The 21929-nt window shown below is 38.3% G+C and overlaps 1 protein-coding gene across 22 annotated transcripts in view; it reads left to right on the top strand.

The window, feature by feature from the left end:
• The window catches only part of ESRRG (estrogen related receptor gamma), a 404109-nt gene that overhangs the window by 284912 nt on the left and 97268 nt on the right, over positions 1-21929 (top strand). For all 22 annotated transcript variants that reach the window (XM_064446250.1, XM_064446244.1, XM_064446246.1 and 19 more), the window contains one exon: positions 2729-2845. In XM_064446250.1, the coding sequence (XP_064302320.1) occupies positions 2729-2845 (117 nt within the window). The remainder of the gene's footprint in view (positions 1-2728; positions 2846-21929) is intronic.

The raw sequence follows: 21929 nt of genomic DNA, 5'->3' as shown, positions 1-21929 counted from the left end.
ATGGCCATTGGTAAGATACGGATTTTTGCTGCATCAACAAATCCAGTTACTGTGACTCTGCTGAGTTCACTGGAGAAGCTCTTTTCAACATCTTCCAAGTTTATTTTCTATCATCAAAAATTAAGGTTGAACATCTGCTGTAAAATATAATACATTAAAATAAAGCAGCTTAAATTGATAGGAGAAGATTCCCCCTCTAAGCTAACGTACTGGGATCTAAGTGACTAGAATAATAGTTCATTTCAGAGTTCTTTAGGTGGCAGGAATTTGCAGGAAAAATAAATTACGCTGTCTGTGCATTGTGCGCAAAACTGAAATACCACGGTATGGGTTAGAAGTGTCTACTTAGGGGAAAAAAGCAATCTTGCTTACATTTTTCTGGTTTTGAATACTACTTTTTGGTGTCAACATCTACACCTTTGTTATCTCTGCCTTTGCATAAGGGCTCTGGCTCTAGTGGGAGCGCTCCACTTGGCTTGGTACAGAGCTTTGCTGCTTGAAGTTGTGTGTTGTATTCTCAGTCTTATTTTTGATCAAGATTGTTTCTGACCTTGTGCAAAGGTATCTTTGATCTTGTGCAAAGCATTTCTTATTCCGTGTTTTTGTTTTGTTTTTTAAATAGGGGTGGTAATACATTTATTCCTGTAATATGATGATGTTAATTATATAAAATTAATGAAAGGCTTTGAAGGTCTCCCCACGCAGTGGTGGTGCCTCACTAAGAATACCTTGTTAGACTATGAGAGGATAATGTGAATCTTTTTTTAAGCTTGCCCTTACCATCCTTCCAGAAGTGTTATTTCCTAACTTTGCTAATGCATATCGGAAAGATGTTTTGCAGGAACAGTTGTGCTGCGTTTCCTACCCACCGTATCCTTCAGTTTCCTAAATACCTTTCTTCTCAGGAGCTAAGGAAGGGCATGAGGACTAAACTGAAGTTTGAGTTTTGTCAACAAGAACCATTAGCATTCAGCCATACCAAGATTTGTTTTATGCTCCAGAATTGCTAAGTCAGTCATGCAGCAATGTTCAGGAGGAAGAAAGCCCGCAAAGGCCTGAAAAGGTTGTGCAAAGTATGCTGGTTGTATTGGCAGAATATACATTGCACCATGCAGATGTCCTTTATCAGAAATACTTAACCAATTTTCAATAGATGTAAGTAGTTTAAGTATTACTTCCTCTTGAATTAGCAGTTGCTGAGCATTTGAGTCTTTGTGCAATCCTGCAATCCACTAATGTGATATTTAATGAGGAGACATCAGTCTGGAGAAAGGTAGTCAATATAAATCAGTGTTTACAAAGTGTGATTAACTCTGAAATATTTCATCAGTGCTGTGGTCCCAGGCAGGCTCTATGCTAATTATTAGAACCTGCGCATGTTTCAGGGGACTTTGACGGACCCTGAGTGCAGCAAACATGGAGCAGCAAAATTGCAATTATGCTCGGACTGTCTCTGATGACAATTTATGCATTTGGTGTGATGACCCTTGCTTCCCAAGAGGGCAATAAACAGAATGCATTTTCATTAAGATACTAATGCACTTAATCACAGGGGGAAGGGGTTAGAAAGTAAAGAAATACCTTTAAAGCAAGATGTGACAGGCTGATGGGGGAGATACTTTATTTAAAAGTCAGTTTCCTGGTGAAACTTCTGACTGCTACAAAGTCTGTCATACTGAATGTGGTCATGGGCAATAGGATGCATGGCTGGGCAGATGAATGAGCTGAGCTAAGCTGTTTTGTGAAAAGTGCAGTGGTACTAGGGCAAAAGAGAACAGATGTTCTCCGATTTGGACTTGGATACACAAAGATGTGATTCGAAAAAATGTAAAGAAAGTTACTCGTATGTATTTTACTCATTAATTTTCAGGGTTGGGTTTTTTTCTTATTTTTGAGGATAAATAAGATGTGCTAAGCAGTAGCCAAAAAAAATTGAGACACTGCTTTGCCCAGGAGGGCTCACATTTAAGGATCTAGGTTATTCTAGGCCTTAGGGAGAGTTGGGGGAGTCGGAGGCAAGCATCTCCCCAGTTTTTGTTATTCCGTCAGCTTGGTAGGAATGATCTTATTTCTGATGCCTCTCAGTACAACAACTCTGTCTATAGAGAGAAGGGAACATGTCCTGTCTGAGAGATCTGACCTGGCAGCTGTAGAATGTGCTAGATGTGGTGCAAGCAATGCCAGTGAGCCCTGCCTGAGACACTGTGCCTGCTGCTGTGGAAGGAGAAGGGTGAAGCTCTCTAGTATCTGCTACAGTTGATTGTGCAATAAAGCATGACAGTCTCCTTTTCATATTCTAGACAAAGAAAGACTGATGAAATTGGTGGGGAAAAAGGAAATGAAGAGTGCTCAGGCTAGAAGCCTAGGCATGTGGCTTAGTACAGACAGTAAATGACAAAATTTCCTCCTCCTACCAGAGGAATAATCTACATGAAGGATTTTGCTAGGGACTGTGTATGGAGCCAGACACAGACCCATGTTAATTGTAGGTTTGTATTTTTTTTTTTTCCATATAGCTGTCTAGAGTTAAAGGATGAGCTTTTTGACTTTTTTTTTAACTTGGCTTTTTATTTTTACTTCAAGGTGTTCCCTTTCTACAGCACTGTGTTCTCTTCCTATATATTCCAAGATTAACCACAACAGCGATTGTATGAGTACTTTGTATGTCCATTGTGTTGGTTAGTCAGTGATTCTGAATACCTCTCTTTTCCTGTACTTTCTATTACAGGTAACATAGAATACAGCTGCCCAGCAACGAATGAATGTGAAATCACAAAGCGCAGACGCAAGTCCTGCCAAGCCTGCCGCTTCATGAAGTGTCTAAAAGTTGGCATGCTGAAAGAAGGTAAGACTGATCAAGTCAATATGGGTATCTCTGCAAATGCATGCGACAATTGTAAGGCAATCAGGAAAGACGAGAGATCGGTGAGTGTTCTCATCAGTTATTGTAAAGGCAATTTTCATGTATACTTGCTCTTCCTGACAGTCTGTTTCTAAGGTATGGAATCACAGTGCATCTACATAGAGTACATCTTCTCTGGAATATTTCTAACTATGTGTAGTACAGCAAAATGTACCCCAGCATTCAGTCTCCTTCGGTAGGTAACTAATAGAATAATCTTCAGAATATATCCTCTCATTTTCCTTAACACTTTAACGTAATGAATTGTCACAGATTTATTTCCTCCATTCCTTATCCACTGTTAGTCTGTCCCATTTCTGGCAGAAACACACACTGCCTTCTTTTTCCAATTTTTACTCAGTCTTCATTTCATCAGGACAAACAGAATTACTTCTTAATTAAGCAAGTATAAATATTGAGTATGTCTACTGAAGTTGCTGTAACTACACTGGAGTAAAAAATGGCATACAGAAGAGGAGAATCCACCTGCCTTTTTTTTTTATCTTTTTAAAGCATGTGAGAACCCCTGCCCTTTACTTGTAAGTATATGTTGAGTGTTTTAATTTATCCGTTACATTTTGAAGATATTGAATAACAGGTAAATATAAGAAAATGCTTCTAAGAAACAGTACTATCTCACCTGGAACCTGATTCGTCTATGTTACAGAAACAGGCAATTCCTTAAATCTTGGTCACCTGCTATGCGCTTCTCTTGCTGTTAATGTATATGCAAAAATACACTTTTATGTGTGGGTATTATATATGTTATTATTGTAGTGCACTGTTACCACCAAGAAAGAATAACAGATGATGTCATAGACTCCTGAGCTAGATAAACGTTTTAAAATAAAAACACTGTGAAATTTTCTAAATATTGTCTCCAGTGGAGAGTACTTTGTGTTAAGCAACCACTTAGTCCTATGCAATTTTGCTTTGTCAGTGCCTAAAAAGTCAGCTTTAATAGATGGCTTATTTTTGCAAATTGTGTGATGGTAATTTAAAACAGGTTTAAGTATACAGCTATCAGGGTAAAATCCAAGAGCAACATAGACCAGTGGAAAGATGATGGACAAATTAGGCCTATCACGCACCTACAGACATATTCTTATTGGATTATACTTACTAAGAATAAACCTTGTTTCTGTGCAACTGCTTTGGCAGATGCTATGATCCTGTGAGCCAAATCCTGCTGTCCTTAGTCTTACTTGAGCAAAACTCCTGTCAGATTCAATGGGGATTTTGCCTCAGTAAGAACAGCAGGATTTGACCCTCTCCTCCAGTGGTGATGGGAGGGTTCTTTACTTGCCAAAATCCTCATATAACTGACCACTAGGGGCAGTTTCTTAAAGGTTAAATTGTGATGTGTGGATAAACTGTAGAAAGAAAGGAATGTCTTGAGTATGGCACGTTTTGAAAGGGACTGTGCTTCTTAATATCTTTTTTTAGCAAGGTAAGACCCCGTATTGCTAGTAACCTAATACGCAGATACATTGAGCAACTTGTTTGGAAACAAAACAGTGATACACAGAGTACATACAGGTGAATTGCTTTAGACCTTTTCTTCTAAATTTTGGGGGCACCATTGCATGTCCATTAACATATATGTATTTAAAAATCTAATCTGTGTGCAGCTTCTGGGACTGCATGAGGAAATTAAGTGACTCTTCTACAAAGGAATAATAATCTCAGTTACCAAAATTGCGTGCAGATTTACTATGTTTCTGCACATGATTTTGATAACTGATATGATCTAGGCAATTCAGATGCACTTGGTGAATCAAATTATTTGCATGAATGATCATTGTCTGTGGATGCAAATCAATCCCACAAGGTTTCTTAGTCAAAATTTCATAAGTTGTCTAGCCTGAAAGTACATACCTTTTTCTGAAAGTTCTACAATGACAAAATAACTAATTCCTTTGAAATAAAGGTTCCTTTGTTAGCCCCAATTCTGGGCACATCATAGTTCTTCCATGCTTACTCTGTGAGTTTTTTCTGTCAAAACACAGTAAGATTTCCACTTACTTCTAATTACTGAGTCTTTTCATCTCGGGGAGAGTTTGCTTATCTTCTTTTCAGGTATTGCTTACCTCCCACCTAATAAGACAACCTGAAAGAACCCATAAGGGCGTGTATTTTTTTGTGTCCTGCTTTAGTGGCCACTTTCATGTTTGAAACCATACTGATTCATAGTACACTTTTAGGACTGTACTGGGAGTGAAGGTTTTTCTTCTGTTCTTGTTGGAAGGTAGTTTTGGAAGCAGGTGGTGTTGTTTTTACCTATGGGAAGGTCTGGAGACAAGTGTCTGGCTTTGGATTTGACCACATTCTTTATGCACAGAATGAAAAAAGATTATATACTTATTTCTTTCATGTGTAAAGTGGTGTAAATTTATTGATTAGCATGGACTTACACTGAGCTGAGATAATTCCTGCTGTATCTTAAATGTTTCTTTATGTACAGACAAGGATTTCAGTCCTATGCAGCATGTCAGAGATCATGCTGCAGTAAATCTATTCAAATGTAAACCTGTTCAATTCAATTACCAGTTTATAATAAAATTTGCTACTGCAGCCTCCACGTTTGTCACAGCAGTCTCTACATGCTGATGGCACAGCATGACTAGAAATTGACAGCCTAAATCTATTTACAAAAAAAATTTAGTTGTAGACCTGAAATAAAATCAAGTTTAAACAGCTTTGAGAGGAGCATCATATTCCTTACAAGAACTTCTGCACATCTGCCAGTGTGCATCTTCTCCAGAAATCTTATCCTGTTAGTGGGGAGTTTTCATCTAGAAATTTTCCTTAACAAACAGTTTTTAAATGTAATCTTAAGTGAAATAATTATCAGACATTGCACTTCCTTTCACATTTGGAAAGACTTTTTATTACATTGTCATTTTATGAATTGTCATACAAAATTCATGATAAAAATCACAGTGCCTGGAAAAAGATCCTGGGTTTTATTTTAGCTTTTAGGGTAAGGTCTGGAAACCACTTACAGCAAATATATACAGTAGATTCTCTTATGACAGCTGCATGTTATATCATTTGTTGTGGGAAGATAATGGTGCTTTTCATCCAGCATCCAGTGTTGCTGCGAGAGACCTAGCATTAGAAATTTGGGGCCAGGTCTTGGCCCCAAGACCCTGGAAGGAAATTGGTTCTCTGGTCACAGGTAATGCAGGGTGGAGTGGGGAATTTCTAAACATACTCTCAAGGATGTCAGTAGGGCATAGCCAGCAACACCTAGATCAAGACTCTTAATTTTATAAGTCGTGGGCCAGAAGCTAGAGAAGGCAGGGTAAAGCAATGTCGTACTGGGCTGAGCTGGCATGGGATTGAAGTCCTGCTTCCTATCTGCATCTCCTGTTGAGTAACACAAGAAAGTTACTACAGACTGACGCAGAAGAACACTTTATTTTGGTTTAGCCCATGGACTGTTACTTGAAAATGTAAATCTAGGTGTATGCAGGTTTTTTGAGTACGTGTTATGCTTCCTGTTGAAGCATTCAGCAGATGCGGATGAGCTTTTAAGCAGATGACAAATATGAGGGTGTCATATTCTTCATGACTTTCCTAGGTAATGGTTATTAGCAGCCCAGCAGCATACACTTTACTCAAAGAAAAAGATTTACATTTTCCTATTTTTAATTCTCTGTGTAATATTATGAAAAATCAGATTTTCAAGGATCGCAGTTGGTTCTTCTCCTGAAATACAGTTTCTTTGACTGTGCTTATGTTTTGGTGGATTCCCTGAGATTCACAAGAAGAGATGAAGCAACATAAAAAATCTTGTGTAGCCTGGGGGAAACTAGTGATTTCTTTAAATAATACTGCCATTGCTAAAAGGGGGTAGGAAACAACCATCTGCCCTTTTTAAAAATGAATGCTTTAAGACATTCTCCAGTTTTCAATTCTGTTGGTTTATAATTGTTCTTTTAAATTTGGCCTTTCAAACTCTTTGGAAGCTGGTGATTAATTTGCTTCAGGTGGTGGAACTAAATCTATGTTCACGTGCAAGATTGGGTGTTTTAGCTATTTTCCTTTTTATACGGCTAGTTGGAGTGAGAAAAAGGAGTTGATTTTTTTTTTTTCTTTTCTAAGTGGGAGAAATGGCTGTAAAACTGCATAAGTTGATTTGGGAAATCATGCATAGATATCTGACTGGGTGTTTTTTCCCCATTGCTAGTCAGTCTGGTTAAATTCTACTTTTAGTCTTCCATCAGTACTATATACTTTTTAATCCTATCTGTGAGACTATTTACTAGCATACGTATGTGACAGAAGCTATTATTACAAGTTTATTATACCACAGATCTTGCTCAGAATAGCTGCCCATGTGAAATAATTCCACTGGAGTAAAGATTCGAAAATAAAATTACTTTTTGTTTCAGATTCAGCGTTCATATAATTATTTTTTCAAGGGATTAGTCCATGTGTTTCAGTTTTCCTCCATGGAGGCAAAGTCTTAGCCTCAGTTTTATCTGTCCCTATATCATAGCAAGGTTAGAAATTACAGTTTAGAGGGGAACTCCTTGAGTGGCACTAACGCAGCTTTTAGACCATCTGAAATATTGTATCCTGTCCTAGCTCTTAGAGTTCTGAGCAGTGCTTCTTATGGGACTGTTGACACCAAAACATCTCCCATATATCTCTCATCTCTGATACCTGGATGTTTTCAGAATTTTTTATGGGTTGTTTGCAGTGGCTGATCTGCATTGCTTGTTATTTCAGAAAGTGTAGTTCATAAGTGGGTGATACATAAGGAAACAAATTCACGTTTATTTGGAAAGTAAATTATACCATAATGAAATGGCAGAAAAATTGGGTTGCTTCACATAGGAATGTTTGAATTTTCCTTATGAATGGATGGAATTTACAAATGAGCATCAACCACTTTGTGCCCAGTTAGAATAGACAGAATGACAGAATCCCAGCTTAATTAGTACAGCTATTAATAATGGGAGGCCAGATCCTCACCTAGTATTAATGGAAGCTGGTGGAGCTATGTTAGATTGCTATTCATTTGGCAGGTTTAGCAATCTGTTCTGTGGGGAAGTCAGCAATATACCTTTTTGTGTCTGTGAATCCTTACTGTTGCTAGTATGTTAGCAGTCATGCAGGCTCTACAAATGAATAGAAGCTCATGACCTGGCAACAAAGACTTCAGTGTAACCCTTCCCATCGTAGTAGTGCAGATAGCATGTTGTGCTTAACGCTCCTCACCGAGTAGCCCTTAACACTTCTTATTTGTTAGTTTGCTTGGGTTTTTTTAAAAGGTTTCATACAGTCCCTCAAAGTGACTTCAGCATCCCTAGGGCAGTGTTAAGGCAGTGGTCAGAATCTGCCATGTGTTTAAAGAAATTTTGTATTTTAAGCTTTTTGCTTCAGCACTGATCTGAATAAAAACAATTATTGACAGTTTTTAAAATGCTTGAGCATTTTTAGATGGTCACAGTACTGTGATGAACCAGGAGATAAACTTTTTCTTAATATGCTAAAATTGGGGGTTTCTAAAGTATTTTTGCTTCATACTTTGAGATTTCATTAATTCAAATACAAGAACATATTTTTTTTAAACAGGTATGTGTATTTTTAAAGCATAAATTACCGAGTTTATTATACAAAGATTACCATATTAACATCCTTGGCTTGTGTTAAACAGCAGATCGGATTAAATTATCGTATTGATCCTTTCTGGTTTTGACAATCTATGAAAATGAATCCAGTACAGCAAGGAGAATAGGCAGCTCGAGTTTTCTCTTACATAAAGAGATGCATGATATGCACAGAAGCAGATTAATGGATTCTCTTTCAAAATAATAACTAAAACTAAGCAATCCTCTTTATAACTAAAATTATGTTATCACCTATGTTTTGAGGCTAGTAAAAAAGCCTGCTTAATAGGATTCCTCCTAACAACATCTCCTTTGAAAAGACCTGTGCATAAGGCATTGCCAAGGTAAATTTCTCTCACAAGTCTAATACCATTAGTCTGCCAAGAAGAAAGCAGAAATTATTGTGGAGGAAGTTTTAGTTTCTGCTGCCTTCAGAAATTAGAACAAAGGCAAGGAGAAAGCATTAATGGTATTCAAAGAAAATATTTCTGTACAGGATGACAGTTAATAGAGCAGCGTTGACCTCAGCGATATTTCTTACGCTCTCTATTGTAATATTACACTTAAGGAGCTCCTTCATTAATGCAGGATATTAAACAAAGCTCCAGTGTAACAACATCAAGAGATAACACAGTGCGTCTTCTGTTGAAGTGTCTTCTGAATATCAATCCTTTTCTGTGTTTCAATGTATTATGAGGGAGTTTTCTTTTTAGTGCAGATATTTTTTTGGAAGTGTCTCTTCCCCCTTTCTTCCTCCCTTCTTTCCCCTTTTCCCTTTCTTCCCCCCTTTCCCCTTTTTCCCTGTTTCCCCCTTCCACCTCTTTCCCCCTTTTCTGCCCACCATCTCCCTTTCCCACTTTCAATTTCGCCCTTCCCCTCCCTTTTATTTCCTCTGTTCCACCCCCCACCCTTTTCTTTCCCCCTTCCCCCTTGCTCTCCTTTTCTTTCTTTCATTCAACCTGTGCTTGGTTTAATATATACTGAGACCTGTTAAATCTCCTTGGAAACAATAGAAACTAATCTCTAAGTGGTGTTGGTGTTCATAAGTAGGCCTCTCTCCTCCTAACCAAAATGTGGCCTGATAGCCCAGTTCACACATTAGAACTGACAGCCCAATTTGTCTGACCTAAAACATGGCTCATGACTATCCACTCTCTGTAACTGATGAGGAAGGACAAGCTATTCAAGTTCAGGTTAGTGTTTATAGTGAGCTCAAGCAACTAGTATTTCTGTTCATCCATTTAAAAATGCTCAAGAAAAAGCAAATATTGGAGGTTTGGTTATTCTTTCTGGGCTTAGAAATCACATGAAAGTACCTACAGCTAAGAACAGCTGTCAGCCTTCTGAGAAGTTCTCACGGTGCTTGTGTTGCAGTGTTGTGCCAGTCTGGTTTATGTTCTGCCTCTGAGCATTTTTGATTCCCATAATCTCATTTGGAATGAAGCAGAGAAGTCCCAGCAATTCACTGGACTCAGTCTTTAAACAAAATTTCTCTCTTTCTAGATACAATTTGGTTTTGCAGTTGCGCCTTTATACAAAAACTCCACTTTAATAACAGAGGTGGTATGAAGTGAATGTAGAGAAAGCAGTACCATTTATATGTCTGTGTCTGAGAACTATTTACATTTCTTGGCTTTCCACAGATTTGTGGATGTACTTCTCTTGATGTTAGCATCTGTAGATCTGGAGTCAAAGCTGTTTGCTAGCCCACTCATCTGCAGCTTCCTTGGGGTTAGATATTAGGCTTGATTCTGCTCCCACAGTTGTCACTGGTGAGAATCCCAGTGACTGCAGTTATTCGCAGCGTCAGGCAAGCGTCAGCAGAGACTGCATTAGGCCTATAGTTAGTTTGTAGTTTTGCTATTAAAAATAGTGAGTTTGAAAGATTTTGAATGGGGTTAAAAGCTATGGTATTTTTCTTAGTGCACATATCTTACCTATTACTTCCTTAGAATTAGAAGGATTCTGCAGATTCACTAGTCTACTTGAATTGTAATACTGTTAGAAATAAAGTGATTAATGGTGAGAAAATATTAGTACAGTGTGAGGTTGTTAACCGAACATCCTCATTTGTCGTATTTCTTCTTTTGATCCTAGAATAAGGAAGCAATATTTTTCTAATTTTGTAGAAAGTATTATTCCATTTTTTAAAAACATTCAGTGGATTTAGCCCCTGCGAACATTTGCTTATGCACTGAAAGTACAGTGACAGCAATATAAGTGATAAGGGAAGGTAGAGACAAGCCTGAAGGATGTAGGACTGTGCATGATATGGCATCTTTTCCCATGAGCTCCCAGACAAATAGCTGCCTGCCTTTCTTGGTCTCTGCCACCCATAAACACATACATCAATATGGCACTGCCATTTATTGCAGAGTGCTTGAATTCTTATGCATGGGTCCTGCCCTATATTAAATAGGGGTCATTTTGTAAAGAGTGTCATTAATGTTATTTGTATTTTTCACTTTTCTGTTTCTGCTTGAGGAGGGAATAGGTTTTAGCATCTCAGGTAGAAGGTGCATTTAGCAGCGATGCATATGCATATCTCCAAAATACCACTTTGGAGCCAACCCTTTCCTGTATTTTGCTTAGCCCCCTTACTTGGGCAGCACTGGTATCTCCTCAGTAAGACTGTGACTGTATAAAACCTTAGTAGAATCAACAGGACATATGGTAAGATTATTTGGGGTGAAGTGCTGAAATGATGTGGGTGCTGCTAAATAGAATCCGTGTGACACATATACAGGCAGACTTTTGCTGCTTGCGATGGATTGGCACCAAAAAGCTTGGAGGTTGAGGAACTGTCTTGGCCTCTTCACTTAGCCAAAGCAATGGAAGTGTTGAGAAGCACTAAAATTACATCCACAGTTGTTACCTCTGACCTCCTATAGTGCTATCCCTCAAATATTTCACACTTCTAAATCTCTGCTGTCCTACAGAAAAAGAAGAGTTCAAATCAACACGGTTTATTGGGACATTAATGTAATTAAGCCACAGTCTTCCCTCTGGTCAGTCATTGTCCGTTCTTAAGCTGGAGGTGTTTTTACCAGTGGTGAGTCTTTGTCACTTCTATTCACCAAGTCACTATGCGAGGCTAGAATATTATTTCATTTGCAGTTTGTAATGTGGCTTTTGTGGTTGAAAGTCAACAGCCTGAAATCTGAAACAAATGTCAGCTTCAGCAGTGAATTATCATTATGACAATTTTTGCCATGCTCACCAGCTATTTTAGTAATAGGACTCACCTAAGCAGGCTTTCTTTTCTTCCTTTTTTCTTCTTTTTCTTTCTTTCTATTTTTCTTTGGGTATTTATATGACAGTAAAGGGAAGCCATGGGGGGAATCTGTTTCCCTCACAAATGTGACCTAATATAGCTATTAATCTTTATAAGTGAAAAATATAACTTTATTTTAAGCCTCAGTAGTCTTTTATTACATTAATGATTCTAGAGAAAGTAAAACACAAGCTATGTTAAATATATTCACTTACTGAATAATATCAATATTTTCCTGTTTGCTCTTTATTATTCCAACAAAGTTAGTATGTTTCTCTCTTTTTCTCTTCTTAAGCATCTGGTTTTAGTTCTTGGGGTCATCAGGTATAAGATAAGATGTCAATTTGATTTGTGGTTCTAGTGCAGCAGATCCAAAATCAACACTCGGTACAACTTGTTTGCATAGGATCTTACTGCAGTCCACATTAACACAGTTAATTATTAAAAAAGTTAATTTAGAAAAATTAACACACTTTCTAGAAGAAGGTCCATGTGATACTGTTCTATAATCAGCTTAACTCCAGTCTGTGCCCTCAGTGGCAGAATTGTTAGTATGCAGCAAACGTGCAGCAAAACTGCTTGACTAACAAGAGAAAATGTTGATAACTTGCTGTGTACTGAGCACACACAGACCCAAGGAATCAACAGATAATACAAGACCATCATCCTTGTCTTTCATCTCCTTTTCTTTCCTTTTTTCTGGCCAAGAGGTAGTCCATACAGCAGTGCTGTTTTTGTAATTTTCAGTCAGCCATATAAAAATTACTTATTGTATCACCATTGACCTTTGTCTCTTTCTAATATTCCTTTCCAGTCCTGTGGGTGGCTGACTGAAGAAAGGCTTTCCAGACAGGCCATGTCTTTCATCCTAGTCTGAATCAATCAATAGATCGGTCTCATATAATTTCTTAAACCGTGGTACAGCCACATGTTGCTTTTCATGACAGCCTGCCAGATTGGGTGTACAATGGTGTCCAGTGTCTACATTTGCTAAGTTCTATCTCACTTTTGTATTTTCTGTAATTCAATGAAAGCTTAAGAAATGAGCACCTGAGATTCCATTGCATGGCCAGTCCCAAGGGTTATCCACTGAAATGTGAGAAGAGGAACATATTTGTCATAAGTCACCAGAAGTACTGCATTTCTGGATAAGGCTTGTGGAATCAGTTAAGATAAGATGACTTAAGAGATGACATAAATACATGTTAGATCCAGATTGAGAGTACCTGCCCATGATGATTGAATGTTAAGAGAGGTCTTGCTCTGAACTGATCTCTAAGTTCACAGGCCACTTGCTGGTTTCCCTGTCCAACTTTTAATGAAAACTATTCAGCTTCCAATTTCAAGACAGCTAAATATCTAATTTAGCTAATTAATCTAATAAAAACAGCTAAATAAGAGACTGCTAAATATCGAAATAGGAAAACGAATGTTTACCTTAAAAAGTAGAAAGCTGTTTTAAAATACCAGTTTAAATGTATTGCTTTCATGAATTCTCTTTCAAGAGAATTACTAGAAAGGTTTCTGCTGATTTATACCTCAGGTGAAGGATCAGGCTAGGAAGGGAAGCTCTAAGTGTAATGGTCTTATTATAAAGGGACTGAATAGGCTCCTCCTTTTCAACAGCCCTCAAGAACATCACCCCAAAATAGAAATCTCTGACTGTATTCCAGACAAAAGGAGAAGTTGGAACACCTTTGAGTCTGGTGTGTACATTCGTAGTCTTTGCTGATGCTTTTCCTCTGACAGAGCATGCCACCATGCCCCATTGCTTGGTCTTGTGTGGGTTGTAAAGGAATGCAGTAATCGGAGAACAAAGCCACAGACTAGCTAAGATGACATAAGATTCTTCTTTCTTCTCTTTCTATCTTCTCTCATTTTCATGATTTTATATTCTTTTTCCTCTTCATACCACAATTGTATCAGAAGAATGCTGATGAGAAAATAGTTGCTGCAAGCATATATCCTCCAGGCAGTCTTTTTCTGGCCAGGTGGAAGAGAGAATCATTAATTTCGTGAGGTTCTTGTTACCTGACCAGCGCTATTTTGTGAGTACTAGTTAGGGTGAATGACTGTATTTCCTCCTGGGCATGCTGGTATTGCTGGAGATACCCATGCTGGCAAAATACTTCAGCTCATCTCTAATTAAAATACTTGTTATGAAGTATTCTTAAACACGGCTGCTTAATGAAGTTAAAAGAAGCATTTGGATGCAGAGTGTGAAGGTTTCAAACATTGGAGTTCCTCTCCAGGGAGATGCGTGCAATCAGAAAGCATTTTGAATGCTAGCAATCCGCCCCATTTTGTTCTCATTTGTTTTCTCTAATTTCCTGCCTTCTTTAGTGCTGGTTAGCTGAAATAAACCCTCTTTCCCTCCTCTCCACAGTTCCCTTCCCCTTTATGGAATAGCCCATGACACGTGCCTGTAAAGTGGCTTCTTTGGAATTTGCAAGTCTTTCAATGTGTTATCTGATTAAAGGGATGTATGTGTCTTTAATTCTCATCTGCAGTTCCACCTTTGACCCCATCTGTTAAAGTGGAAAGGAGTTCCGAGTCAGCAAAGTCCAGATTCAACACAGATAACCTGCAGCGTGCGCATTTAAATGCTTTAACTCTTTGGTTGCCCCTGAAAGCTACATACTTAAGTGACAGGTTTGATTGGAAAATGTGGCAGGTCTGATACGAGGCAGGTGAATTGTTTATTTTGTTGATATGCTTAAGGTAGGATAATGCAGTTCTGGTTTCACCTTACATATTAAAGAATGAATGAAAATATAGTTGTGTGACAAACAGGTGTAATATCTTGTTTGTGCGTGTGTGGTTTTTTTTTTTTCTTTTTTAATAGACCAGCCTCTTTCTTACAGAACAGGAGGAAATGTGCAAACCCCCATGTCTATTACACATACTTCCTTTTTTGAATAGGAAGCTGAATTACACGGTTGGAAATTATGTTACAATTTTGGATGGGATTTTTAGATACGTCTGAATAACAGAGAAGAACTCATTCCAATAAAAGATTAAAAAAATAGATGACACAAGTGTAATTTTCATTTTATTTTGCTAATATTATGCACTTTCTGCAAAAAAATGTGATTGTGACATTTCCTGTGCTTTGCAGATGCATGATATAAGTGACTAGAATACCCCAATACCTGTGGATGTTTTCATCTTTCCTCAGGTCATTTTCTTCCCTAGCTTTCAAACACTTTTAGAACACTGAAAGGATTTTCAGTATACTAGATCTATCCTGTTCTCTGAAAGCTAGAGCCAAATTCTTCCCCCACTTACATCTGTTCAACTCTGGTGGTTTCACTTATGCTGCGTGGCTGTAACAATGCAGAATTTGTCCTAATCTGCCCTTTCTTTTTTGGTGGAGAATATGCACATGAAAAGTGATCATAAACACAGGAAGTTGAACTGCAAATAGAAAAAAAAAAGATCTATTTTGTGTGTGTGTATACATGAATAGAGAGAGATAAATAGCACACGATAGGTTTGATAGTATATCTACTGTACATAATATTGTAAATGGTATCTTGCTGTGCTGAAATCTAGGCAATATGAGTTCAGTACTAAAGTGTTCAGGTTGCACCTGAGCTAGCTGGAGCCTGCCAGCCTCTGCAAGCCCACTGAGAGCATCTGTCTCGCCACCACCTTGCTCACGCTGTGTCCTCTGCAGGCTCTCCGATTCTTCCGACTATGAGCATAAATCATCCACCTGTCAGGAGCTCTAGCTGCCTGGATTATGCAATGCCTGCCTTCATTTGGAGATGGTGTGAGCGGAAGATTGCGGCAAATGGTTTACATTCATTTTAATGCCGTTCCAGCATCTCTTCAGCTTTAATGAGGGTTCAGGGTGGTGACGACTCCCTGAGACAATGAAAGTCCTAGAGACCCAAGCTTGCTTTGTATGTTTGTATGGCCTAGTTCAGATTTTTTTTTCTTTTCTTTTTTCCTTTCTTTCCCCATCCCCCACCCCCCACCCCCCCACCCCCAAAGAAATGAATGGCTTGAAAATTGGGGCAGAGGACTGGTACTGCACAAAGCCAGCTGTCCATAGCTCTGGTTTTTGGCCTTGTAATACTTCCCTCCAGCTGAGCAATGAAGAATTTAAAAATCAGTCATGTTTAATGTTGATTGTCCATTCATGCTGCCTAAAGCTGCGTAATGGTTAGATGCCTTCAGTTAACTGTTTAAACATCCTGTCTTTGCAATTTATTCAGTTACAGGTATGTTGGATTACACTCTCAAGTGTGGAATACCATGTTATATAACCCAAATTTAAAATACAGTTCCTCTGTATAAAGTTCTTCTTTTACCAATAACAAAAAATTGACTGTCAGTGAAATTGTCTTGTTTCAGCTTTAGACCTGAATTAATCAAATTCCTTACTCACAATTTTAATAATGAATTATAGGCAGAATAAATATGGGTATTATATTTGTTCGTATGTGTAACCAGAAGAAAAACAGAAGAAAACACAAAAGCAGTGCAGGTCCTTTCAAAGGCAAATGTTGAAGGTGATGAAGGTTAGTTGCACTTTCATGCCTGTAGTATCTGTTTGTCTCTAACCTCAAACAAATTCCACCAGATTCTTGCAGGTACAGCCTTTAGACTGTAGCCTTATATGTGCATTAACTTCATGCTCTTACTTGCCTGAAAAACACTAGGTAGTGCTAATAGTAAAACAGTTAGTTAGCAGAGGAAATCCAAATATTTGGTACCTTAACACTACAGGTTCCCTGTTTTTTTCACAACTATTTAAGGAAACAGACTTGTTTGCTAACTTTGAAAAACATTGGGCTTGTGCAACAAGATTTTTCTGTAGTGAACTCGTCATGAGCTTGTCAACAATTTTTTCAGAGAATATTTATTTTAAGTTTTAGAGCACTCCAGTGATGCAGGCAGTAATATCCCCATTTTACAGTATTTAACCTAAGCCAAACAGGACAAGAGTTGCTTAGTGAAAATCACATGTGGTGTTAGAGGCACAGCAAGAAATGGAACTTCTGCTCTGAGGTTAATGTGTCATTCAGCCTGGGACTTCAAAGTCCAGCTGTTGCCGCCCCTTTCTTACCCAATGACTGAAAGAGAGAAAGCTTTATTGCTTGTTGGTTTGGGGTTTTATATTTCTCTTTATAACGCTTCCCTTTATATGTGGATTCCTCAATCAGCTACTGATGAAAAGAATACTAAAAGGTGAAGTGAAATTAAGGCCAGCTTTTGTCAACAGGAAAAATAAAGCACTATTTCAATGCACCTGTATATTTCCTGTTGATATTGATGGAGGATGCTTACACACATGCAAAGGAGTCTGTGTTGCCAGCATATTTTAAGTTTTCCTCTCAGTGAAAATTTCTACAGCTGACCAGTACCACCGGTGGCAGCTGAATGTGGAATACATAGTGCGGCTGTCTGTACAACAGCCTTGAATCACAAGAATACTTGAGAGCTCTGCCTGTGTCTATGTTCTTCCCCCGTGGTCTGAAAGCCAGAGCTTTTCATGCAGCCTGGTCATACTTAACTAGGACCACACAGAGCAAGGGAGATTTTTTTAATAGGCTGTTTGGGAAAGAGTGAAGACCCTACCAAATGAAGTATGTAGACTTTGAGATCTTTACTGTGAGCCTTATTTGCTTCTGGTAACAAGCTAACCTCCCATGCCATTCCCTCCCCCCTCCAGTTTTAATTTGATGGAAAGCCAGCAGTACTGCAGTTTTATGCAAAGCCTCCAGTGAACTCAAAAAAGATTATTATTTCTCACTTTGTCTTTACAGATAACTTTAAAATTTTATGCATCAGAACGCAGGACTATCTGAAGACACAAACGCAACACAACACTGACAAAATCAGATGAAAAATCTCACTCTTTTAGCTATGAAGAAATTAGATTTATCATCAGAAAAGCATTCTCTTTTCATTTTCTGAAAGGTGCTTTTTGACAGACCCTTTGCAGTGGACGTCATGCTCACAAAACATGCTGTCACAGGGCTATTTGAATATGGTGACAGGCTCATTATCATGTTGAAGACAACTGACAACACTGCAGACTAGAAATGGACAGGCTTGCCAATCAGCTGTTGAAAGGATTGCAGTTGAAATAGAGGTTTTTTTTGTTCTGAGAACAGTAGTACAAATTGACTACATTAATTCTTTTTATTATAGTTGCATACACTGTAGTTAAGGGTCCGTCACTGTTTCCATTATAAATCCCTGTTTTCAAGGGTTTATTAGTAGACCATAAAAAATGGTTCCTGTTGAAATTTTGCATTAAAAATATATATTACCCTAACAGAACAAAATTTCTGTGGTAACTGTAGAGGAGGGAAGGGCAGAGAAGAGGGATTGACTGATTTTTAGCTGAAAATTGCATAAAACTGAATACATTATTATTTTTATAGCACCTTAGATGTCCAAGAGTTTTATAGACAGGTTTGTGCCTCAGGAGTTTACAATTTTAGGATGCAGTACTGCCAACACTTATTATGGAATGGGATTTTCCTGGTAGCTTCGTTGGAATTAGTGAAGCAGCAAACATTATCCCCAGTAGTAGGTATTTGCAGGTTCAGGTTGAGTAGTCAAACAGTCCTGAACAGTTATTTTTCTTTTCTTGTAACTTAAAAATGGCTAGGATGACTTTTGTTTTGTTTTGTATCACTTTAATATTAAATCTGGAATGTTAAATGATAACCTGAGATTAAGGGAATTTGGCATATATAAGCAGGAAATCAGCAGGGAATTTTGCATATTTAACAATAATCCAATTTGAAATGATGCTGGATTCCACCAAGATACTCTAGTTACGTGAAGTAGGGAGGTTAGGTGGAGTTTATCTGCTTTAATCCAAAGTGGCAGTCCTGGGAAATCCTACTCGTCTTCTAACAGTGGAATTTCCTGATGTACCCAGGTGTTGGAGTTTGTGCCACTGGAGTTTCTGTATGGCTCTTAAAATGTCTGTAGTCATCTACAGTGGCATACATCTGTGCAAACACAGAAATGTCAGTGTTTTGATGGGTCTGAATAGCTTACTAGTTATCTTCTGTTTAACTCTAGAACCAATGAAGTTCCTCTGAGTCCCCTGAGAGCTCAATCTGGCAGGCGTTCTCAGAGCACACCTCTGCACCTCAATAGACCAATACAAAATATAGTGTTGTTCTGGTTTTGGCTGGGGTAGAGTTAATTTTCTTCACAGTAGCTAGTATGGGGCTACGTTTTGGATTCGTACTGGAAACAGTGTGGATAACGCAGAGATGTTTTTATTATTGCTGAGCAGGGCTTGCACAGAGCCAAGGCCTTTTCTGCCTCTCACCCCACCCCACCAGCGAGCAGGCTGGGGGGGTACAAGAAGCTGGGAGGGGACAAAGTTGGGACATCTGACCCCAACTGACCAAAAGCGTATCCCATACTGTCTTTATCTCAACCCATGAGTTTTCTTTTACTCTTCTGATTCTCTCCCCCATCCCACCGGGGGGCAGTGAGCGAACAGCTGGGTGGTGCTGAGTTGCGAGCTGGGGTTAAACCACGACAAGTGTCTGTGGTTACTTTCTTCTGTAACGCACTATGATCCCACTGCTATGCCTCAGCAACTTAAGGCAGGCCACCAGGATGTGGAAAGGAAGAGATGCGGTTTCTGCATCCAGGATGTTTTCTCTGTTTTGTCCAACAGCCTTACTGTAACAGTTAGAAAGAGCACTTTTTTCCCAGGAGCTGGGTTACCTTTTCATTCCTTCAGACAGAGGAGGGCATTAAATCTGTGTAAGTGCTCTAAACTTGAAAGAACTGATGTTACTATATTTTCTAAGAGAAGAAATCCGGGTTTGTTGGAGAAAAGGCATGGTGGCCTACCTTCCTGTAGAGACAGGAATGAGGCTGTGAATCCTGATTGGAGCAAGGTGTTGCCAGCAAGCCTGGAGGGACAGGTCTGAAAGTTCCAAGTAAATTGACCATATAACGAGATGTAGGTGACAGCAGTGTGTGTACTCATTATGCTCATTTATATGAGTATAATTTATATGCTCATTTATATTCTGCCCTGACATGCCTAACTTCTCCCATGCTCTGTACAAGGAGCCTGGTTCTCTCAGTTCAGGTTCCAGCTCCGTTAGGTGGGTCAGATGGAAGAAGCTTGGCATTGTGGTACTTAGGATGTATATAACCTTTTCTTGGATTTGATTGTTAAGTGTAAAGTGAGATATTGTAATAGAAAAAAAACATGTATAGACCCCTCAGGTATCAAGTTCATGTATCACACAGTCTGAATCTTTGATATATTCCCTAAATATTTGTTGTGAGGCTGATCTGTAAAAAGACACAGCTTTGCCTAGTGTATTTTGCTGAGAGCTTTGCAAGGAAAAATAATTTTACTTAGTTCTGTGGCTTCAAAACATTTGCAGGCTTAATTGATGCTCATTTGATTACTTGATTTCAAAGCACAATCAATTACCTTAATGCATATCACTGTTCTCACAACTACGGTGATTACAAAATTGTGAATGTAAAAATGGAAGTCACTTCTGAAAATTAAGTCTGCAGTCCTATTTGCAAAGTCAGAACTGTGACTCGCATGAATTACAGCACTACAGAGCAGGGGGTTATATTGTCATATTGCCAGTGCTATTATAATATATCAGGTCAATTGTATGCATACTTAAAAACTTTAAAACACTGCTTCTCTGGTGAAATCAGTTGTCTGTTTCTAGGACGAAACTTAGTGAAGATACATCATAGTGCAGGATGTTGAACCTAAAAAGTAATGTTCAGTTACAAATTATTAAGGAAGATTTTTTTTGTCTGTCTTTTCATGAAATCATGGCTCCATTGAAGTCAGTGACAAAGCTGCTGTTGATCTCAGGGCAGCCAGCTTTTCATGGAGAGAGTAATTCTAGTGGTTAAATCAGAGGTTTGGAATCAAGACCAATTTCTATTCCAGAACAAGTCACTTCTACTTTGTGTGCCTCCAGGAAAAATATAATAGATAAAATAATATGGAGCTATCTCACCGGCATGTTATGAGGCTTATTGAATTAATATTTATGGAACGCTTCAAGATTCTTTGATAGAAGGTGCTATATAGCTGCATTCTATTACAATAAAATCCTGAAAAGCAAATCAATCTGGAGTTAGTCTTATCTCACCCAGTTATAATGAACTACTGGAGCTGCCTATCATGTTAAAGAAAAAAATCAAAACTAGAAACAGATTCTAAGTAAAAGTCCCACAATTGTACGGAAAACTCTGGGCTTAATCTTTCAACTAACTTTTAGGGTTTATGGTGATGGGTCCTTACCAAGTGTAACATAGGAACTTTATGTGATTTGGGAGAGTAAATCAGTATTTTCTTCTTATGCTGTAAATTGCTTCACAGAACACACATTCTGCACCTAGCCTACTAGACAAGTAAATAGCATTGTCTTTGTATCATTGGTTCCTATTGTTCTTTGTATGAACAGGTATTATTGATTCATTGATACAGGGGGTTTTGTTGGCTTCCTTTTTTCATATTTGCTTTTGAAAAGACAACAAATATTATTACCATTAAAAGCTGCATTGATTTGAAATGAGCTGCACATGAGGGTGGACTAATTACCTAATTTTTCTTCTCATCAGTCAAACTTTCATTACCTTAAACATCTCTCTGAAAAGTTAGCAGAAAGTCCTGAACAGCAGTCTTTAACAATGCTGGACAGAAGAAAAACCCACCCAAAAATGTGTATGTACTGAAGAGACACTGGTTGAGTAAAGTTATTCATATTGTGCAAACAAAGCAGCTTATCAAGCGTTAACTTAATCTATCACTGAGTTCAGGAAGAAAACTCTGAAATCTAGGCTATGAAGCCTGGAGGATATCGATGTTTTAGCAAAACAGCGCAGGCATGGAATATTCTTTTTCCCCAGGACTGACCTAGTAAATTGTGCAAGCACCAGGAGAAATTTTGCCACCTGTCCGTTATAATCAAGGCCTGTCCCTTACTTAGTCTCATTTCAGTGATATAATTAAATGACACCATTTTCCCATTTATGTTGCGTGAGCATGCTGCCAGAATCCTATAGTCTTATCCAGGTACCCAGGAATGTGACTTAATTTGTTTCATCTAAAGCCAAAAAAATAATCATTTGAACATGGTCCCTT

This window comes from Phalacrocorax carbo, chromosome 3, assembly GCF_963921805.1.
Source record: "Phalacrocorax carbo chromosome 3, bPhaCar2.1, whole genome shotgun sequence".
Lineage (NCBI taxonomy): Eukaryota > Metazoa > Chordata > Aves > Suliformes > Phalacrocoracidae > Phalacrocorax > Phalacrocorax carbo.
Note: the sequence above shows the minus strand (reverse complement) of the source record. Positions and strands in the feature narration are given on the sequence as shown.